Source organism: Hydra viridissima, unplaced genomic scaffold, assembly GCF_058129835.1.
Source record: "Hydra viridissima isolate aposymbiotic clone 2 unplaced genomic scaffold, HvirCarnegie_v1 scaffold_108, whole genome shotgun sequence".
Lineage (NCBI taxonomy): Eukaryota > Metazoa > Cnidaria > Hydrozoa > Anthoathecata > Hydridae > Hydra > Hydra viridissima.
The window spans coordinates 25010-42473 of NW_028324377.1; the positions used below are offsets into that span (position 1 = coordinate 25010).

The following is a 17464-nucleotide window of genomic DNA, read 5'->3' on the forward strand; positions in this document are numbered from 1 at the left end:
AGGTAAACGTAAAATAAAATAGAAGTCAAACAAAAGTTAGGTTGCATAAATACAAAAACTGCATTGCCAAAAATAGAATTTGTTGTCTAGAAAGACCTTTTAAACTTTGTTTCTTTCGTTTTTTGACTTAGTGAATCGCGATCTGGTTTTTCTTAGGCGCGCTTGTTTCTTAGTTGTTTTTTTTGTAAAGAAACTTTATTCAGACGTTTTTTTTTACGCAACTCCTTTAACATTATTTTTAACAAAGTATTCTTTTATACGTGTTTACATTGAAATAAAACCCTTTGCGTAAATAGAGATAAATTAGAGAGCAAAAGTACATAAAAAGCCTCGCTACTTTGCAGAAGAAGAATTGGATGGCAAGATTCGTGTGCTTTCTCTTTCGTTTAAGGTACTTCTTGAATATTTTTTCAAAGAAAAGTTAGCGTAGTTTTCCCCTTTTAAGTTTAGCTTACGCAGCTTGACATCACAAAACGCAAAAACCAATAAGGCATGATAAAATACAAGATAAACGTAAAATAAAATAGAAGTGAAACAAAAGTTAGACTGCATAAAAACAAAAAAAAAAAAAAAAACATAATATACTTCTATGTATGTTTACATTGATCTAAACAAAATCCTTTGTGTAAAGATATGAAAAAATAGAGAGTAAGAGTTCATAAAAAAGCCTCGCTATTTTGCTGAAGAAGAAATGGATGTCTAGATCTTTTAAAATAAGGAACTTTTTGATTTCTTTTTCCGAAAAATGGTTGGAGCAGTTTTCCTTTTTTAAATTTCACTTATGCAGTTTAACATCACAGGAAATATTATTTTGCTTTTTAACAAACTCTTAAAAACATCAGAAGTAATTCTAAATGCAACTCTATTAAAAGTTTTCACAGAATAACAAAACGACTTTTTTTTTTTTTTTTAAAGATAAAAAAAAGTTTGAACTATCTTTAAATAAGAAATGTGAGAACAGTTTAACAGAACTTCTTGTTTATTATGTCTTTAGCGAAACAGATAAAAATATTTGCAAAAGCATAGATAAAACAAACTACACAAAAGGCCCATCTTTATTGCCAAACTGAACAAACTTATCTAAACTACATAAATGGTTTCACGATATTGCCATATTGAACAAACTTTTCTAAACTACCCTCTTTTTGAATTTTTAGCTTCATGTTTTTAATTTTGTCTTTAATATGGCTTTGGTAGGAGTACTTTTGCAAGACATGAATGAGCTTGTCACTGCTATGATTTGCCAAGATGCCAAGGTAATCTTTGTACGAGCAACTTGAGCTTACATCTGTAAACACGTCTTGCAAGATGTATGCCAACACCAAAGCTGCACATCGTGGAAAACTTCTGGTGTTGAACCATTCGTTGTGGCCAGGGCAAGCATTCAGCTCTTCAACTATTTCATCTAAAATTTTACAAACTCAAGTCATAACACAAAGTGATTAAATCAAATATTCATTTGGTTCTGAAGTAAGACAAGATTTATTCTGTTTTTTTATTTATTTTTTTTTTGTTGACCTTATTGTTTGCACTGATAGCAATAACTGGTTTTTGAAAGATTACCTAAATGGCATTGGCTAACTTCTGCTTTGTTTTCCTTTGTTCTTGGCTGAGTTGATCCTGAAATAAAATAAAACCATGTTCATTTTTCTAATTCATAAAAACCATCAACAGTTTCTAAGTGTTAGAGATGATAACAAGCTGTGCATGATTTCTAACGGTGATGTTTCTAACTTCATCATTAGAAATCGGGTAGACACAACTTTCTAAAAGTGCACTTAGCAATGATGGCTAGTTTTTGTTAACAGTTAACCATCTGAAATTGTGCAAGAAGAGGTTTGTGTTTATATATCTTTGTATAAATTAGGTTTTACATTACCGATGAGTTCTTGAGTGAAAGATGGCATTTCCAACTTGATTTTTTTTCTTCTTGGATCTTTTACTTCTAAAACATAATCAGTTTTAGTATCATTCACTTGTATAAACATTTAAGCAATCACAGAATTAGTCCTGCAACAAATACATACACACTTCTGTGTTGTTTTTTTGTTTTGTTTTGTTTTTTTTACAGCTCTAACAATAACAATAGGGCAAGGAGTTGATTTGGGCATTTTCATTTTTTGAAAGCGTGTTGAGATTTGCATAAAAATCAAAAATCAAAAATCAAAAAGAATTTACCTCTGGATGTAGAGGCAAGACTTTGGCTAAATAGGCTACCAACAGATTGAACAGCATAAGGTGAGAGCTGCTTTGCAAGAACAGTACCAGCCTGTTGGACAGGAACAGCTGAAACTGGATCAGATGAAAGAAACAAACTGGGTTTGGCCAATGTTTGCTGAAAAGCAACAAGGCTAGGAGTCAGAGGAACAGAAAAGACCTCTTTTGAAGGACAGAAAGCGACTTGCTGAGAAGGAGAAGCAGAAACAGGTTTGGCAACCACTTGCTCATTAAAGTAAACTGGAGAAAGTTTTGCATGGTGTTCAATAAAATCCGGTTCATCAGGAAATAATGTTAATGCAAGAGGAGAACAAGCTGTGCCAACAGGAACAGCTAGAGTCTGATCTACATCCATACAAACAGCTTGTTCGTTAGGAACTAGTTGTGCAAGAGCAGGGGATAGTTCAAGAACTGGACCAGCGATTGTTTGTTCAGATGGAACAGACGAAACAGGAGTTGAGGTAGGTTCACACAAGAAATCTACGGCATGGTCGTTGCTATCCTCTAAAGGAACATTGTTTTCTACAGCTGGAGAAAACGGAACCACTGTGGTACAGCTGAAAGTAGCAGCACATTCTTCAGAGTCAGAACCGGAGTCTAAATCTTCCTCAAAGATGTCCTCAACCTCATGAAAACCGTACTCCTCTGCATTAGTTTGGAGCCAGTCCATCACATCCTTCTCCTTCTTTGGTGGTCTCTCAGACTTTTCAACAGTCAAAGACTCTATGACTCCGAAGGACTGTCCGATGCCCAGGGCAAAGCGCAACTCCTCTGCAGCGTTCCACTGGGACACATAAAAGCTATCCATTGTGTTCCTGCTGTGCTTCATGTAGAGTGTAGCAAACCGCTCGCGATCTTCTTTGCTGTTGTTGGCAAAGTAAGTGGCTATCGAACCGCGAATGCAAGTGGGAGTAAGACGCTTCATGGGAATGTTTACTTGGCTTTTTCTGAAGCAGGACGTCAGGCAAGAGGAGATAGCAGAGGAACCCATCTGGTAAACAGGCACTCTAGTTGCACCGAGTGTCACACATTCGTCTTTGTTGGGTCTCATCGATGGAAAAAGGGGCCTGTAGCAGTCGCTCAACTCCAAAACAGTCTTGGTGTCTGCAGCCATGTAGTGAGAGTCGTTGACAAGAAGGTCTCTGTATCTCAGCAAATAAATATCGATCAACACTTTCAAGTCGTTCGGCACTAGAATGTTTTTGGCTCCGTACTTGTATGCTGTTTTGTAGCGCTCTTGCACAATGCAATATCCACACTCACTCTTCTCAGCAGCCATGTAGTCTCTAATGTTTAAAAGAGCAATGTTAGATTTTCTTAAACTGTTAATTACAGTGACAGAGAGCAGAAGATGGTTTCGTAGAGACACAGCATTGTCTCTAGTCGGTGTAAGAGACGGCTTTCTAATCGATTCCACTAACTGTCTTACGTATGCAGACTTGCCATATTCGTTCAGCAAACTGACATTGATGATGTTGATGCATTTTTTGCTTTTCACAAGGCTCCTCCTCAAAGAACGAAAGGGCCTCAGCACTTTTTGTAACTCCTCCACCTTGCAGCGCAAACGTCGGATGGCCTCATGAGAAAGTCCGAAATAGACATTCCTGGCTTCACTGAAACGAAACAGGAGACAAAGGTAGACAAGGCGGTTGTACAACGTGTGACAAGACATGGCTTTTGTTTGGTCAAGTTCACTCAGCTTGGAATTGAGCTGAATGTTTTTAAAGTGCATGGAAAAGTATCTATCCTCCAAAACGTTGGAATTGGTGAGAGCGTTCGGGTGCAGCGTCAGCGTGCTGTCACAACATGTCAATATTTCAACAACTGCATTTTTGTAGATCTTTGCTTGTGACAAAGTGTTGTTGTTGGCTACCACAAGCCACTTTTCAAAATCTCTGAAGAGCTCATCTGCTGACTGGTAATAAAAGTGAAAAGCATCTTTGTCCAGCTGAAACAAGAGTCTCTTATCTTCTGTCAAGACGGAGGAGTTGGAAACCAAGTGCTTTAAGGAATTAAAATCAGAGTCTAGGACGGATTCGGTGTTCAGCTCTTTGTTTTCTACAGAGGTGCAGTGGTTTGCAGAAGGAGCCTCGGACGAACCAGCAACTGATGAGGGCAAGCTTAAAAGAGGATCAGAGGAAAGAACCGGAGAAGAAAAAGAGGAGGAAGGCCCAGGAGCAGAGGATGCAGAGCCTGATGCAGACGCTTGTTCAGCTACTGGCTTAATACCAAAGAAGGCAGGTCGAATAAATTGAGGGACATAGAGCTTGTCGTTGTCGTATCGCTTTGCCTCTGCAATCTTTTGTTTGATCGTCTTGGAATCGTAGAAATGAGTCTCTTTCAAGTGTATGTCCAGTCGGTCGTAATACTTCCAACATTGCAAACAGGGGTAAGGTTTTGGACAGCCGGACTTGCGTTCGAGACGAGCATGCTGAAACTTCCTGACCATTGCAGAGTAAAAGATGGAAGCTTCATCCAAAGTCCAAGAATGATCTTTTTTAGTCAAGTGTCTTTTAATGCTTGTGGAGGAATGTTTGCACAAAGGCATCGGACAGCTAACAGCGTACCTCTTCTTGGTACCATAGAAAGGTACAACCCTGTTTACGGAGCCACACGCTGCAACTAATGCGGCCCTGACTTTGTTTTTGAGCTTTAAGTCTCTCTGTTCTTGTGACTGCCTTCTTTTCTTTTTTTTCGCTTTAGAGTTCGGAGAAGGGGCAACAACAGTGTTGTTTTCTTGTGAAGAAGACATGTTCAGGTGTTTGTTTGCAACGGTTTATGCTAAAAAAAAGAAGACAGTTAGTGAGAGTGTTTTTCTTCTGCCTGCATCCTGGAATCCTGGAATGTTTACAACTGCAGGGAAGAGCTGTGTTTTTTCGAATCCTCTGCAAAAGAGAAAAAAGAAAGAAAAGAGAGCAACAAGAAGAAACAAAGTTTCCACTAGCAAATGAAAAAGAATGAGAGCAACTAGCATTACATGCATGGTGGCAGCAGTGATTGCTATTATGAGAAGGAGAATGAGAAAAAAAAAAAAAAAAAAGAAACAAATAAATAAAGAGATGGAGTTTGAGAGGATCTCGCAACCATATGACTCAAAGAAAGAAACTGTGTTGAAAAAAGGCAAGAGAGGGCAAATAGAACTTGCTAACAAGGACAAATGACAGACATAACTACAACAGTAACAACTCTCATTGCAAGCATAATAACAACAGCATCAGCATCACTGACTCAGAGAGTGTTGACATAACAAAAAAGAAAACAAAAGTACAAGCCAAGTGGGGGAACATTAACAAACACTCATTGCAACTATAACAACAACAACAACAACAGCAACAGCATCACTGACTCAGAGGGTATTGATAAAAAAAAACAAGCAAAACAAAAACAAACAAAAAAACAAATAAAAAAACAAAACAAGCAAATTGGGTGAACAGTAACAACTCTCATTGCAAGCATAATAACAACAACAGCATCAGCATCAGCATCACTGACTCAGAGAGTGTTGACAAAATAAAATAGACAATAAGCAAGCAAAGTGGGTGAACAGTAACAACTCTCACTGCAAGCATAATAACAACAACAGCATCAGCATCAGCATCACTGACTCAGAGAGTGTTGATAAAATAAAACAGATTATAAACAAACAAAGTGGGTGAACAGTAACAGCTCTCATTGAAAGCATAATAACAACAACAGCATCACTAACTCAGAGGATATATAAAAAAACAAACAAACAAACAAACAAAACAAAAACAAAAAAAAAACAAGCAAAGTGGCTGAACAGTAACAGCTATCATTGCAAGTAAAATAACAACAACAGCATCAGCAACATCATCACTGACTCAGAGAGTGGTGATAAAATAAAACAGATTAAAAAACAAGCAAAGTGGCTAAACAGTAACAACTATAAATACAAGTAAAATGACAAAAGCAGCAACAGCATCACTAACTCGCAGGGTGTTGATAAAAAAAAAAGCAACAAACAAATAAAGCAAGCAAAGTGGGTGAACATTAACACTCATTGCAACTATAATAACACCAACAGCAACAGCATCAGTGACTCAAAGGGTGTTGATAAACAAAAACAAAGGCACAAACAAAACAAGCAGAGTGGGTGAACATTAACAACACTTATTGCAAGCATAATAACAACAACAGCATCAGCATCACTGACTCAGAGAGTGTTGATAAAATAAAATAGATTATAAACATGCCAAGTTTGTGAACATTAACAAACACTCATTGCAACTATAACAACGACTACAGCAACAGCATCACTTACTCAGAGAGTGTTGAGAAAAAAAACAACAAAAAAAACAAAAACAAAACAAAACAGAAAACAGAAGTACAAGCCAAGGGGGGGAACATTAACAAACACTCATTGCAACTATAACAACAACAACAGCAACAGCATCACTTACTCAGAGGATATTGATAAAAAAAACAAACAAACAAACAAACAAAACAAGCAAAGTGGCTGAACAGTAACAGCTATCATTGCAAGTAAAATAACAACAACAGCATCAGCAACATCATCACTGACTCAGAGAGTGGTGATAAAATAAAACAGATTAAAAAACAAGCAAAGTGGCTGAACAGTAACAACTATAAATACAAGTAAAATGACAAAAGCAGCAACAGCATCACTAACTCGCAGGGTGTTGATAAAAAAAAAAAGCAACAAACAAACAAAGCAAGCAAAGTGGGTGAACATTAACACTCATTGCAACTATAATAACACCAACAGCAACAGCATCAGTGACTCAAAGGGTGTTGATAAACAAAAACAAAAGCACAAACAAAACAAGCAAAGTGGGTGAACATTAGCAACACTTATTGCAAGCACAATAACAACAACAGCATCAGCATCACTGACTCAGAGAGTGTTGATAAAACAAAATAGATTATAAACAAGCCAAGTTGGTGAACATTAACAAACACTCATTGCAACTGTAATAAGAACAACAGCAACAGCATCACTGACACAAAGGGTGTTGATAAACAAAAACAAAAACACAAGCAAAGTGGGTGAACATTAACAACACTCATTGCAACTATAACAACAACAACAGCAACAGCATCACTGGCTCAAAGGGTGTTGATAAAATAAAGAAATAAAAACAAAACAAGCAAAGTGGGTGAACAGTAACAACTCCCATTGCAAGCATAATAACGACAACAGCAACAGCAACACCATCACTGACTCAGAGAGTGTTGATAAAATAAAATAGATTATAAACAAGCCAAGTTGGTGAACATTAACAAACACTCATTGCAACTATAACAACGACTACAGCAACAGCATCACTTACTCAGAGAGTGTTGAGAAAAAAAAAACAAAAACAAAAAAAAAACAAAACAAAACAGAAAACAAAAGTACAAGCCAAGTGGGGGAACATTAACAAACACTCATTGCAACTGTAACAACAACAACAGCAACAGCATCACTTACTCAGAGAGTGTTTATAAATAAAACAAAAAACAAAAACAAGAAACAAAAATACAAGCCAAGTGGGTGATTACTAACAGCGCTAACAGCAGCAACAACAGTGTCTTTAGAAACAACAAACAAGTACAACAGCAACAACTGCTTTTACAGAGTATAACAATAACAACAACATGGCACTAACAACAACAAAAGGGTTGGAATAAAAACCTGTAGGCAAAAGGAGAGCTGCATTCAGACAAGATCGATTACAAAGAGGCTCTTCTTTAGGACAGAGGAGAAACTGCTTTTGAGGGACAGAGGGACTTTTGTTGTTGTGGTTGTTGTTGTTGTTGTGCAGAAACCAACAAACTTTTATTGAACCGAATATAACCGAATATAACCGAAAGTCTTGTTTGCTTCTGTTTTGTGCCATCAAGAAGGGAAAACAAAACATCACAAAACAAACGAAGCAAACGAAACAAACAAACAAACAAACGAACGAAACAAACAAACAAAAAAAAAAAAATTAAAAAAATTAACAAACAAACAAACAAACAAACAAGCAAACAAACAAAAACAAATAAGAAAAACAGAAAACGCAGTACCGAAACCTCGCCATTTTTTATCCTTCCTCAAGCTTTCTCTGGGCGCCAAAGACCGAGAAAGTTGAGCAAACGTGACGTTGAGGGGGGGGAGGGGGGTACTTAAGGACAGCAGACCGACCAATGGCACGCTTAGGAGAGACCCACGTGAATGCTACATTTTCTTTCTATGTACGCTGAATCCGCTCAAAGTCTGGAATTTCCAGCATTCACGTGTCATCACTCCAGCCACCAGATTGGCCCACACTTTGCACACTTTCAAGACTAGAAACTCACTTGTGCTCAATTTGAGCAAAAAAAAAAAAAAACTAAGTCTCGCATGGCGACAACTTTTCCAAAAGCAAACAAAGGCAAACGAAGGCAAACGAAGAAAAAACAAAAACAAATAAACAAAAACAAAACCGAATAGGGAGAGAGAGAGTGAGTCGACTCATTTCTTTCGACTGCCTTAAACGAGAAGTCTAAAACGTTTAAAAGTTGAAAACTAAGTTTTTTAAATGAACTGCACCGAAAAAACTTTACGACAGTTTAGCTGGTTAAAAACGCAGAGGAAAATATTTTATAAAATTTAAGCGTTCTAAAGATGTCCATTTTTGTTTTTGTTTTTTTTATTTTGGTTTGTTTCTGGCTTGTTTCTTTCTTTAAATTCTAGCGATCGAGCATATTTGAACGGTTTCATCAACCTGTCGGCGCACGTGCTCGAGAGCTAGAACTTTGATTGCTTTTGTTGTTGAGAATTGAGAATGTCCGAGCAGGTTTTTTTATCGATTTCATCGCTTGTGGCGAGGCAAAAATCAAAACGCTTTTTGGACGAAAGAAAAGAGATTAAAAGGAAAAAAGAGAAGAAAAAAAAAACAAAAAAATAGGTTATGTGTTATGAACATTTATTTTCTCACGCGATGACGTCTAGTTTTGTTAGAGTAATTAAAATATGGTATCAAGTTTGTAATTTCTATCTTATTTTTAGTTACGGATAATTGCCAATTATGTCACGTTTAGTATACACAACGCTGTTTTCTTAATAGCAATATGATACAAACAAGTTATAAAAAAAAAAGCGTTCGCTCGATCTTCCTTAGTCAGTTGAACAAAAAGAAATTTTCACAACATATGATTGATTTGGTTGTCCTAGCAAGCTGTTTTAGCAAACGACTAGAGGTTGCAACTGTTGTTCATTGAAAACGAAAAATCTAGCGTCAGCAAGAAATTTTTGAATACATAATGTACACAAAAGTGGCACTTACAAATGAAAATGTAAAAAAAAACTGTTTACCTTGATGCCAGACTCGCAGAGATGTTGTCGCTCGTTGCTATCGACTGCGAACAGCTTTGTTGTTTTTCGAAGTGCCTCTTCATTCTACTTATAGCCGAAGTTTTGGCTTCGAAAAAAAATACGAACGTCGTTAAGCTCAACGAGCTGCTTTAATTGTTGTTCGTGCGAAAACGAAATGCTTAAAACGGATAAAAGTGTTGGCGTAATTACACTTTTCGACCGCGATGCAGTTTGTCAACTCTAGCGTACTTTTTTGGCTCGTGGAGCAAAAGCCTCATGATAATAGCAAAGGCTTAAAATGTCTTAACATGTCAGCAAAGGCTTAATATGCTTAATAAACTGTGGTTAAGCTTTTGCGGTGCAGTTCATTTACAACTTAATTTGCAACTTGCTGGCACAAGCAAACGTTTATGACTTCTCGTTTAAGACAGTTGAGCGAAATCAGTCGACTCACTCATTCTCCCTTTTCTGTTTTGTTTTTGTTTTGTTTTTTTGTTTTTGTTTTTGTTTTTGTTTGTTTTTTTTTTTTCTTTGTTTGTCTTTTGTTTAAAATGTAAAAAACTCGAAAGGAAAGTTGTTGCTTTGTTTGCTTATTGAAAGTTTTCGCCAGTTGCAAGACTTAGTTTTGTTTTTGTTTACTTATTAAAATATCGAGGAAAATATTTGAGGACATCGCATTCTAATGGTGCCTTTATAACAACATCTAACGATTTAACGTTTAATGTTGTGCTCAAAAAAAAAATTCCTTTTATATCTCTCAATGGTCTCCAACGATAAAACTGCCGACCAATCGCAACGATTAAACAGCCAACCAATGGCAGCTCAATGGTCTCCAAACAAGAGACTGCCGACCAATGGCAGCTCAGTGGTTTGAGAAGTGAGATCATTCGATTTCCTTTTATTATCTCCAGTTTGAACTAGTGCTTGGCTTGTGGTGCAGAAACTAAAACTTCCCGTTTTTGTATTTTGTTTTGAATTTCTTTGCTTTGAGCTTTTTAATCGATCGATAGCTTTAGGAGAAAAGAAGAAACCCCTCTGACGAAGTCTTGGCTTTTTTAAAAACGCTCAAATTTTGGCAAACAAATCTCATACGAAACGCTACTTTGATGTCAAGCTTTCGTTACTCCCTACTCCCTTCTAGCGGAGGGCGGCAAAAAGGTGTTGCATCCTAGAGCTAAAAGTGAGGAGGGAAGCAAGTTTTTTTTTCGTTTTGTTTGCTTTTTTATGTTTTTTGTTTTTTTGAGGGGGGAGAGTTAGAGGGTAAGGGGGTTAGGATTAGAGGGGGTTGGGGTTACGGTTTGGAAACCTGGGGACGAGGATATCAAGCAGGAGTTTAGTGTTAAGGTTAAAGGGCCCACGAGGGGCGTCCTTCAATTGTAAAATGCCTTTAGACGCACGTGTCTAGTCGTCTCGTTGCATCGACCTAGAGGAGTTTTCTGATAGATCTTGCGCTTTGGGCTCAGTTAATCGGTCTGTATCCATTGTAAACACGGTGTCTGCCGTTAGAAAATCGTTAACCAGGCGTTTGTGAGCTTTAACAACCATCCCTTTGAGTTTAAAACGAACGTTTCTTCAAAAGCCACTCGAGATGGAGGTACTCACGGAGGTTTGTTACGGTAACAACCCTGTGGTTTGCCATCTTCTTTCTTTCCGCAGCGTCGCAAACGCATCGGCCGGTCTCTTAGGTGACGAAAAAACGTCTGATCTCTCGACTGGAATGCTTAACGTACTAAGATTAGTAGAGTTAGTACTAAGAGTTGCATCTGGCCGCCGTAATTTTCTTCGATGATGTCTTGAAAATTTCGTGACGTCGTTTTCAAACCTCTAGGGTCGATTTTAACCTTCGACCTTAAAGTCGATTTTAGCCTTCGGTGTGGCTCTGTACAACTTTTGCGGTGAAAAAGCTTGCGCGGAGTCTACAGTTGTATTTAGCCGACAGACGCTGGCAACGCAGAAACAGAATGACTCTTGGGCGGCGCAAACCGAGCGTTCAGCAAATTTCTAGCATTTTACGTCAAAGCGGACAATCTGCACGACAAATAAAGCTAACTTTCTCGTTGCAACAGTTAGTCACTGGATCGTTGGACGAGTGTGTACAGCTGTTTTGCGTCGAAAGCCGACCGGTGGTCGGATGCGACTCTTCTTTTCATTCGAAAATCAGAACCTGGCCATCAGTCGTGTATCACCATCGAATGCTTAATGTAGTGATTTCTCGAAACGACAAAAGCTTGTAAAACAAACAGCTTCGCTGTACTGTTGCCTAATATGTTAACGGATGGCCAGGAACAACCTTGGTCTGTAATGAATGAGTTCGTTTTTCCATTCGAGGCACTAATTACTGCAGTTTTAAAAGTCACCTAAAGTATAAGCTCATCTCTCCATTCAAGAAAAACAAGCATCAGAGTTTCGGAAAGTTTGCATGCACGACACCACCATCGATGATACTTAAACAAACAGAAAATGAATTGCAAAACAGAACCACTGAATTGCAAAACATAACAACGGACAGCTTGTAAAATGCATGGTGATGAGCTTCTTCAATCCAATCAAGGAACCAAGCATCACAGTTTCGGCAATGGTGCATGTGCAAATCAGCAAACTGTGATACTTAATCAAACAACTTCACTGTTTTGCTTAGTTTAAGAACGGATGGCTAAGAACAACCTCGTTAGTGAGTATGAAGTCATCTCTTCATTCCAGGAATTAATAATAATCAGAGTTTTAGAAGTCTCTTACGTGCGATACTACTATCAACGGTACTTAATCAAACAGCCTCTCAGAATGGCCTAGTTTGAGAACGGAAGGCTAGGAACAACCTTAGTAGTGAGTCATCAGTTCAACTTTTCATTCAAGGAATTAAGCATCTAAAATCTGAAAAATAAAAAGAAGAGCTCTTTGTTAGAAGTTCTTATTTTTATTTTTCCTCAACTTCTATTTCTTTTCTTTTTTTACTTTTTTTTTTTTAATGATAGTTTTTCTTTTTTTTTATCTATTTTGTTCGTTTAAATTAATACAACAGGCGTTTTAGGTCGTTTCTGTAACATTATTTAACACTTTAAATTGTAATAAATATTTGAACAGAAGAAAATCCCTTTCGTAACGTTAAAATGTCATAAGAACATTTCATCTTTACCAAATACGCTTGTAAAAATAGTTTCACTTTTAAAGTTTGTTGTATATGTCTTTTAATTTAGTGAATCGCAATTTGGATTTTCTTAGGCGCACATCTACTTTAGTTGCTTTTTCTTAAAGAAAGGTCACCAGAGTTTTCTTACACAGCCCCTGCAGCATAATCTTTAACAAAATACTCTTTTGAAAAGTTTTACATTGAAATAAACAAAAGCCATTTGCGTAAGTAGAGATAACTTAGAGAATAAAAAGTGCATAAACGCCTCGCTACTTTGATGAAGAAGAAACGGATGACTAAATGCAACTTTTTAATTTCGTGTGCTATCTCTTTCGATTAAGGTACTTTTTGAATATTTTTTCAAAGAAATGTTAGCGTAGTTTTCCTTTTTTAAATTTAAATCATGTTTAAAGGTAGTTTTTGAATGTTTTTTCAAAGAAATGTTAGCGTAGTTTTCATCTATTAAATTTAAATCATGTTTAAAGGTAGTTTTTGAATGTTTTTTCAAAGAAATGTTAGCGTAGTTTTCATCTATTAAATCTAAATCATGTTTAAAGGTAGTTTTCGAATATTTTTTCAAAGAATTGTTAGCGTAGTTTTCCTCTTTTAGATCTAGCTTATGTTTAAGGTAGTTTTTGAGTATTTTTTCAAAGAAAAGTTAGCGTAGTTTTCCTCTTTTAGATCTAGCTTATGTTTAAGGTAGTTTTTGAGTATTTTTTCAAAGAAAAGTTAGCGTAGTTTTCCTCTTTTAGATCTAGCTTATGTTTAAGGTAGTTTTTAAATATTTTTTTAAAGAAAAGTTAGCATAGTTTTCCTCTTTTGGATATAGCTTATGTTTAAGGTAGTTTTTAAATATTTTTTTTAAAGAAAAGTTAGCGTAGTTTTCCTCCTTTAGATCTAGCTTATAATTCAGGTAGTTTTTGAATATTTTTTCAAATAAAAATTAGCAAAGTATAGTTTATTTAGCATGACATCACAAAATACTAAACTCAAAAAGGCAAGATAAAGTATAAGATAAACGTAAAATAAGATATAGATGAAACAAATGTTAGGCTGCATAAAATCAAAAACTGCATTGCCTATCATAAACACAAATGTCTAGTGAGAGCTTTTAAAGGTCGTTCTTTTCGTCTTTTAATTTGGTGAATCGCGATTTGAATTTTCTAAGGCGCACATGTCTTTCAGTTGCTTTTTTCTTAAGGAAAGGTCGCCAGAGTTTTTTTACGCAGCTCCTGCAGCATAATCTTTAACAAAATACTCTTTTGTATATCATTACATAGAAATAAACAAAAACCATATGCGTAAACAGAGATAAATTAGAACGCAAAAGTGCATAAAAAGCCTCGCTACTTTGCTATAGAAGAAGTGGATGACTAGATACAACTTTGTAAATTCGTGCACTACCTCAATGGATTAAGGTATTTTTCGAAAGTTTTTAAAAGCATAAATAGCGTAGTCTTCCTCTTTTAAATCTAGCTTATGTCTAAGGCAGTTTTTGAATAGATTTTCAAAGAAAGGTTAGCGTACTTTTCCACTTTTAAGTTTAGCTTATGTAGCTTGACAAAACAACACACAAAAAGACAAGATAAAGTATCAGATAAACGTAAAATAAAATATAAATGAAACTAAAGTTAGGCTGCATAAAAAACAAACAACTTAATAATCTACTAGACATGTTTAAGTTGAATTAAGTAAAGTCCTTTGCGCAAATTTGGGTAAATAAGAGAGTAAAAATCCATAAAAAGAAGAAGTGGATGAGTAGATACAATTTTTTAAATTTGTGTGCTATCTCTATTGAATAAGGTAGTTTTCGAGAGTTTTTTCAAAGCAAAATTAGCGTAGTGTTCCTCTTTTAAATCTAGATTATCTCAAAAATAGATTTCGAATAGTTTTTCAAAGAAAGGTTAGCGCAGCTTTCCTCTTTAACATTAGCTTATGTAGCTTGACATCACAGAACACAAAAAGATAAAATAAAATATAAGACAAACGTAAAATGAAAAATAGATGTAGCTAAAGTTAGGCAGCATAAAAAACCAACAACATAATAATCTACTAGGCATGTTTAAATTGAATTAAATAAAATCCTTTGCGCAAAAATAGGTATGTTAGAGAGTAAAAGCGCATAGAAAGCCTCGCTACTTTGCTGTGAAAGAAGTGGATGACTAGATACAACTTTTTAAAATCCTGTGCTATCTCTATCGATTAAGGTAGTTTTCGAAAGATTTTTCAAAGCAAAAATAGCGTAGTCTTTCTCTTTTAAATCTAGATTATGTCTAAGGTAGTTTTTGAACAGCTTTTCAAAGAAAGGTTAGCGTAGCTTTCCTCTTTTAAGTTTAGCTTATGTAGCTTGACATCACAAAACACAAAATTCAAAAAGACAAAATAAAATATAAGATAAACGTAAAATAAAATATAGATGAAGCTAAAGTTAGACTGCATAAAAAAACAACAACGTAATAACCTACTAGAATCTAATAAAACCCTATGCACAAATGTAGGTATGTTAGAGAGTAAAAGTGCATAAAAAGCCTCGCTACTTTGTTTAAGGTAGTTTTTGAATAGTTTTTCAAAGAAAGCTTAGCGTAGTTTTCCTCTTTAAAGTTTGGCTTATGTAGCTTGACATCACAAAACACAAAACACTAAAAGGAAAGGTAATATAAAAGTTAATCGTAAAATAAAATGTAGGTGAAATAAATGTTAGGCTGCATAAAAGAAAAAAAAAATCGTAACATAATAATCTTCTATATATGTTTGGATTGAATTAAATGAATTCCTTTGCGTAAATATAAGCAAACTAGTGAGAAAAAGTGCATAAAGAGCCTCGCTACTTTGCTGCAGAAGTAGTGGATGACTATATGCAATTTTTTAAAATCGTGTGCTATCTCTATCGATTAAGGTAGTTTTCGAAAGTTTTTTCAAAGTAAAAATAGTGTAGTTTTCCTCTTTTAAATCTAGCTTTTGTCTAGGGTAGTTTATGAATAGATTTTCAAAGAAAGGTTAGCGTAGCATTCCACTTTTAAGTTTAGCTTAAGTTGCTTGGCATCACAAAACTCAAAACTCAAAAAGAAAAGATAAAATATATGATAAACCTAAAACATAATATAGATGAAACTAAAGTTAGGCTGCATAAAAAACCAACAACATAATAATCTACTAGGCATGTTTAAATTGAATTAAATAAAATCCTTTGCGCAAATGTAGGTATGTTAGAGAGTAAAAGTGCATGAAAAGCCTCGCTACTTTGTTAAAGGTAGTTTTTGAATAGTTTTTCAAAGCAAGTTTAGCGTAGTTTTCCTCTTTTATGTTTAGACTATGTAGCTTGACATCACAGAACACAAAAGCTCAAAAGGCAAGATAAAATATAAGTTAATCGTAAAATATAGATGTAACAAAGTTTAGACTGCATAAAAAACCAACAACATAATAATCTACTAGGCATGTTTAAGTTGAATTAAATAATGTCCTTTGCGCAAATATAGGAAAGTTAGAGTAAAAATCCATAAAAAGCCTCGATACTTTGCTGAAGAAGAAGATGACTATATGCAACTTTTTAAAATTGTGAGCTATCTATATCGATTTAGGTCCTTTTTGAGTACTTTTTCAAAGAAAAGTTAGCGCAGTTTTCCCCTTTTAAGATTAGATTATGAAGCTTGACATAACAAAACACAAAACTAACAAAGGCAAGATAAAATATAAGGTAAACGCAATATAATGTATAGATGAAACTAAAGTTAGGCTGCATAAAACAAACGGGTAACAATACTCTTCTATGTATGTTTACATTGAGTTAAATAAAATCCTTTGCGCAAATATAGGTATGTTAGAGAATAAAAGTGCATAAAAAGCCTCAGTACTTTGCTGTAGAAGAAGTGGATGAGTAGATACAATTTTTTAAATTTGTGTGCTATCTCTATCGAATAAGTTAGTTTTCGAGAGTTTTTTCAAAGCAAAATTAGCGTAGTGTTCCTCTTTTAAATCTAGATTATCTCAAAAATAGATTTCGAATAGTTTTTCAAAGAAAGGTTAGCGCAGCTTTCCTCTTTTAACATTAGCTTATGTAGCTTGACATCACAGAACACAAAAAGATAAAATAAAATATAAGACAAACGTAAAATGAAAAATAGATGTAGCTAAAGTTAGGCTGCATAAAAAACCAACAACATAATAATCTACTAGGCATGTTTAAATTGAATTAAATAAAATCCTTTGCGCAAAATAGGTATGTTAGAGAGTAAAAGCGCATAAAAGCCTCGCTACTTTGTTAAAGGTAGTTTTTGAATAGTTTTTCAAAGACAGGTTAGCGTAAATTTCCTCTTTAAAGTTTAGCTTATGTAGCTTGACATCACAAAATATAAAACTCAAAAAGACAAGATAAAATATAAGATAAACGCAAAATAAAATATAGATGAAACTAAAGTTAGGCTGCATACAAAACCAACAACATAATATTCTACCTAGTTATGTTTAAATTGAATTAAATAAAATCCTTTACGCAAATATAGGTAAGTTAGAGAGTAAAAGTGCATAAAAAGCTTTACTTTGCTGAAGAAGAAGATGAATAGATGCAACTTTTTAAATTCGTGAGCTATCTCTATCGGTGTAAGGTAGTTTTTGAACAATTTTTCAAAGAAAAGTTAGCCTAGTTTTCTTCTTTTAAGTTTAAATTATGTAGCTTGACATCACAAAATACAAAACTCAAAAAGACAAGATAAAATATAAGATAAACGCAAAATAAAATATAGATGAAACTAAAGTTAGGCTGCATACAAAACCAACAACATAATATTCTACTAGAAAAGTTAGCCTAGTTTCCTTCT

The 17464-nt window shown here is 35.1% G+C and overlaps 1 protein-coding gene and 1 long non-coding RNA gene across 3 annotated transcripts; one reads left to right on the forward strand and one right to left on the reverse strand.

The window, feature by feature from the left end:
* Nucleotides 1-294: 294 nt before the first annotated feature.
* LOC149875904 (uncharacterized) lies at nucleotides 295-4359 on the forward strand. Its single transcript, XR_016448984.1, has 2 exons — nucleotides 295-391; nucleotides 1198-4359. It is a non-coding gene; the product is annotated as an uncharacterized LOC149875904 (long non-coding RNA).
* LOC149875905 (uncharacterized) lies at nucleotides 1040-9581 on the reverse strand. 2 transcript variants are annotated; one of them, XM_090076047.1, is made up of 5 exons: nucleotides 8251-8323; nucleotides 2179-4998; nucleotides 1880-1945; nucleotides 1564-1620; nucleotides 1040-1405 (listed from the first exon to the last, which is right to left on the reverse strand). In XM_090076047.1, the coding sequence occupies exons 2-5, from the start codon at nucleotides 4967-4969 to the stop codon at nucleotides 1086-1088; spliced, it is 3234 nt and encodes a 1077-aa protein (XP_089932173.1). In that variant the 5' UTR covers nucleotides 4970-4998; nucleotides 8251-8323; the 3' UTR covers nucleotides 1040-1085. The 2 variants fall into 2 exon arrangements, with proteins under 2 accessions (XP_089932173.1, XP_089932172.1); XM_090076046.1 differs by having other exon boundaries at nucleotides 2179-9581.
* Nucleotides 9582-17464: the final 7883 nt, after the last annotated feature.

What these genes read in the sequence shown, in the direction of transcription:
- LOC149875905 (XM_090076046.1), bottom strand. Translation starts at nt 4,969, where the DNA reads ATGTCTTCTTCACAAGAAAACAACACTGTTGTTGCCCCTTCTCCGAAC. An exon ending in TTTCACTCAAGAACTCATCG is followed by an intron (nt 1,621 to 1,879) that starts GTAATGTAAAAC and finishes ATTTTATTTCAG; the next exon opens with GATCAACTCAGCCAAGAACA. An exon ending in AGTTAGCCAATGCCATTTAG is followed by an intron (nt 1,406 to 1,563) that starts GTAATCTTTCAA and finishes GTAAAATTTTAG; the next exon opens with ATGAAATAGTTGAAGAGCTG.